Here is a 4,296-nt window from a genome sequence, read left to right as displayed (position 1 = left end):
AACATAGAGATACGGTTGAAATTAGTCATACTGTGAATTGATGCAAGTTCTTATTGTAATAAAATCTGGTTATTAAAAAATTTATTAATTTCTTCATAATACTTACAGCATCTCCACCCCTACTCTGTATTTCGTTCGAAACGAAATTCCCATACAAAAAATATTCACCCCTATTCTGTATTTCGTTTCGAACGAAATTCTCATACAAAAAAATATTTTTTTTGTATGAGAATTTCGTTCAAAACGAAATACAGAATAGGGGTTGTTTTTTTTGCATGAGAATCGTATATCTCGTCTATTTTCGGAAAGTATTGTGCATACAAAAACTTGAATTAATTTAACTGTATGGTGAGATCTATAACCCTTCCCCTATTAATTGAAATTTCGACAAAAGTACTCATATGATGTGATAGGGGAATTTACGTATTCTCGTCAATCTAAGCAGCGTCCGCACTTCTATTAGCATTTTCACAGCGTCACGCACATATATGACGTGTCTGTTTGTTTCAATTCATCTGCTGCTTGCTTCTCTATCCATTCCAATCGACAGAATTCTTCAAAACTGTTTGAAAGCGTTTTTACAACGCTCTAAACTTCTCAGGTGAGTGTGACTATTGTCGGCAGCCTCTTTTTCTTCGGCAACCTTTCCATTAGAACTGCGTGTTAACCAGCTGTTCTATTATCGGCAACTCGAAATCAGCCCCATTTTGTATAACGTATGCTTCATTTGAAGAAAAATCTGGCATAACAGGATTGCTCGGTCCTACAAATATAATCAGATTGAAGCTGAAAGACTAAAGAATCATTTGGATACATTCAGGGAAGTGTGTTGATGGTAAAACATAGTGAAATTAACGTTTAAATTTTGATTGCCGAAAACAGTCAATGGGTGCCGAAGCCGACATTTACCCTATGATAGATTAATAATTCTCATGTGATTTGAAGCATCGTATAATGGGTTTGACCCTAGTCAGAAAGTGGCCACTTCTCCGGGGACTTTGGCTGAAAATATCCCTTATAAAGATAACCAATTAACTGATCACTTCCGCGGTGGAACTCGGAATCTGGTCGGATGCGGCCAGTGTGGCACTTCAAATTCTACTTAAAATTCTCCTCACGATTCCCTTCAAATTTTCCTCAGAATCATATAGAAATTCAAAGAGATCAACTAGCCGCAGTCGAATACATTCGACGGACATTATTGTAAGAACCAGGGGGAACGACACTCATTTGGATGTATTTTTTCAGTCTAGTAATTACTTGGGATTTTCGGGGAAAAACATATTTGATGGGATTTTTTTGAGTAGAAAATAGATAGACTAAATCTTTTCCTTTTAATAAACCCTAGCATGTTGCTTGCCTTGTATAAAGGGTGATACGGTCAAAATTTGGTCAAGGGAAAACGCGTGTAAATCGGTGAAATCGTTTATTTAAAAAATCAAATTAAATTTCTTTTTCAAGTTCAATTAGTATAAAATTCAGGAAAAATATTCAGTTAGGCTTCCGCTTTTCCAAATCCGAATTGCCGGGCCTTACGCTTGACCCCTGCCATCAGATTTTGTACAGCCACCTTGTCCACCTTCTTCGCCGCAGAAAGCCAGTTTGCCTTGAACTGCTGCTCGCCCTTAGCAGTTTTTTTGGTCTTCTTTAGGTTCCGCTTGACAATAGCCCAGTATTTCTCAATTGGGCGGAGCTCTGGCGTGTTGGGAGGGTTCTTGTCCTTGGGAACCACCTGCACGTTGTTGGCGGCGTACCACTCCATGGCCTTTTTACCGTAATGGCAAGATGCCAAATCCGGCCAAAACAGTACGGAACAACCGTGTTTCTTCAGGAAAGGCAGCAGACGTTTATTCAAACACTCTTTCACGTAAATTTCTTGGTTGACAGTCCCGGAAGCTATGAAAATGCTGCTTTTCAAGCCACAGGTACAGATGGCTTGCCAAACCAGATATTTCTTTGCGAACTTTGACAGTTTCATGTGCTTGAAAACATCTGCTACCTTTCCCCTTCCTTTTGCCGTATAAAACTCCTGTCCCGGAAGCTGCTTGTAGTCGGCTTTGACGTAGGTTTCGTCGTCCATTACCACGCAGTCAAACTTCGTCAGCATCGTCGTGTACAGCCTCCGGGATCGCGCTTTGGCCGTCGTATTTTGTTTATCATCGCGATTTGGAGTCACTACCTTCTTGTAAGTCGATAGTCCGGCTCGTTTTTTGGCTCGATGCACGGTTGTAGACGATACACCCAGCTTATTTGCGGCATCTCGGAGAGAGAGGTTAGGGTTTCGCTTGAAACTACCGGCAACTCTCTTTGTCGTCTCAGCGGCTTCCGGTTTTCGATTTCCCCCCGATCCAGACTTCCTGGCTGTCGACAAACGTTCCCCAAACACTTTAATTACATTTGTAACGGTTGATTTGGCAACTTTTAGCGATTTTGCCAACTTTGCGTGCGAGTAGCTCGGATTTTCGCGATGCGCGAGCAAAATTTTGATACGCTGCTCTTCTTGCTTGGACGGCATTTTGACAACTGAAGAGTGAATTCCAAAATCAAAATAGGAGCAACATTCTACACACACACACCTTCAAAATGAGGGGTGTTCAGGTTTTTTAAATGCAAAATTGAAAGAAATTCGTCAAGTTGATATTGACCAAATTTTGACCGTATCACCCTTTATTTGAAGTTTAAAGCTTATTTTAACAACTGTAGAAATGACATTTTTTCCAGCAAACCAGAACCAACAGGACATCGTTTGTAGATTTCAGTACAGCTATTACCGTTCAAACCGTGCAATCTTGCCTCTTTGTAGGTTTCATCGATTTGATCGGTACTGTATGGTCTAAAATGTAAACGAGAATGAAATAATTATCCACACATTATAAAATCTGATACCACTTACGTGAAAACGACATCCAAAATGTCTCCAATCATCCCATTATGGCCGAGGGGTGATTCTGCGACCTCGCAGATTGCTCTTAATACACAATCACGTCCACTGGTTTCATCAGAATCGAACATATTTTCCAACAGTTGATACAACTGCCATCGGCTATTGTCCACCAACTCATTGTTCAGCCGATTTTTGAAGTAACTCTCCGGCACTGGCCAAATGGTGGACGATGGAATGGCGTAGTTGGCTTGCAGATTTAAGGTATTGACTATGTTCCTTACCAATTTGTAATGATTGAATGCAACCGGAGTTACGATACCCAACGTAATCTTAGCCAATCCACCGTAGGGATTGAAGGACAACCAGCGCTTGACACGCTCGTGGTCGCTGGACTCATATTCTGTGTAATTTCCAGAGCAGGTTTCCAACACCAGCAGTATGAGCAGAAACTTTATTGAGATGTACATCTTAGCACACTTGTTTTCGGTACATATGTAACTGAATGTATGCTTCCGCTTAGGTCGGTTAACGAATCTGAGATCGTCGAGATCAAAAGTGAATGCGTAAATACAGTTTACGAGGTGAAATTTAGCGGAACGGTGTGAATTAATTGTTTCTTTAACGAGAGAAAGAGTTACTGGAATATGGGTGATTGAATGCTCAGGGCTGCAACCATTGAGCACATTCGCAGGGCATAAAAAGTGAAGAATTCTAAATTAATTGAAAAATTTGCTCATTCTGACCTGCGGGGTGTGGAGTCACTTGTTGTCTTTTTTTTTCCTTGATTTGTTTCCATCGTTTTTTTTTTTCCGTGCTGAGCATCAATGCTACCGACGCTAGGGAGGCAGCTCCAACATCTGGACCCTACCTATCGACCCATCAACTCATGAACCGTGTTATGCCTCAGCATTTTACGAGCGCTTATGGCCGCCACAATCTGGTTGATTTTTGGTAGGGAACATATGATTTGACGTTTGGGTTGTGTCATTTGACGAGTAAACGTACAAATATGATCGTTTACACGTCAAACGACACAACCCAAACGTCAAATCATATGTTCCCTACCAAAAAATCAGCCAGATTGTGGCGGCCATAAGCGCTCGTAAAATGCCAGGGGGGGGAGGTGGCTGTCAAATACGAACAATCGTCGCCTACCTCCCATAACTGGTTCCAAACGTAAACAAGCCATAAGAAACCTACAGCGTTTGTTTACGTTTGGCACCAGTTTCATACAAGATGATCAGTAGACTGATTTGACAGCACGTCCCCCCAGGTAAAATGCTGGATAGGACAGGTGTGGGATGAGCAGGATGACCGGGAAATGGGGAAGCCGGGAATTTCAATGACAAACCGGGGAAAAAATGACTTAATCTATTTTTCAGAAAAAAGATTTTGGGGCTTTGAAAAGTGTT

At 41.3% G+C, this 4,296-nt stretch overlaps 1 protein-coding gene across 1 annotated transcript; it reads right to left on the bottom strand.

Moving 5' to 3' along the window:
• Positions 1 to 2,685: 2,685 nt before the first annotated feature.
• Positions 2,686 to 3,351, bottom strand: LOC135710778 (uncharacterized). The gene is made up of 2 exons (XM_065233442.1): positions 2,894 to 3,351; positions 2,686 to 2,833 (listed from the first exon to the last, which is right to left on the bottom strand). The coding sequence occupies exons 1-2, from the start codon at positions 3,349 to 3,351 to the stop codon at positions 2,686 to 2,688; spliced, it is 606 nt and encodes a 201-aa protein (XP_065089514.1).
• Positions 3,352 to 4,296: the final 945 nt, after the last annotated feature.

This window comes from Ochlerotatus camptorhynchus, unplaced genomic scaffold (assembly GCF_037179485.1).
Source record: "Ochlerotatus camptorhynchus isolate MF236.1 unplaced genomic scaffold, CSIRO-AGI_Acam_v1.1 ptg000037l, whole genome shotgun sequence".
Classification (NCBI taxonomy): domain Eukaryota; kingdom Metazoa; phylum Arthropoda; class Insecta; order Diptera; family Culicidae; genus Ochlerotatus; species Ochlerotatus camptorhynchus.
Note: the sequence above shows the minus strand (reverse complement) of the source record. Positions and strands in the feature narration are given on the sequence as shown.

Coding starts and splice junctions, on each gene's coding strand:
- LOC135710778 (XM_065233442.1), bottom strand. CDS start 3,351: ATGTACATCTCAATAAAGTTTCTGCTCATACTGCTGGTGTTGGAAACC. Junction 2,834..2,893: donor ATTTTGGATGTCGTTTTCAC/GTAAGTGGTATC, acceptor TTTACATTTTAG/ACCATACAGTACCGATCAAA.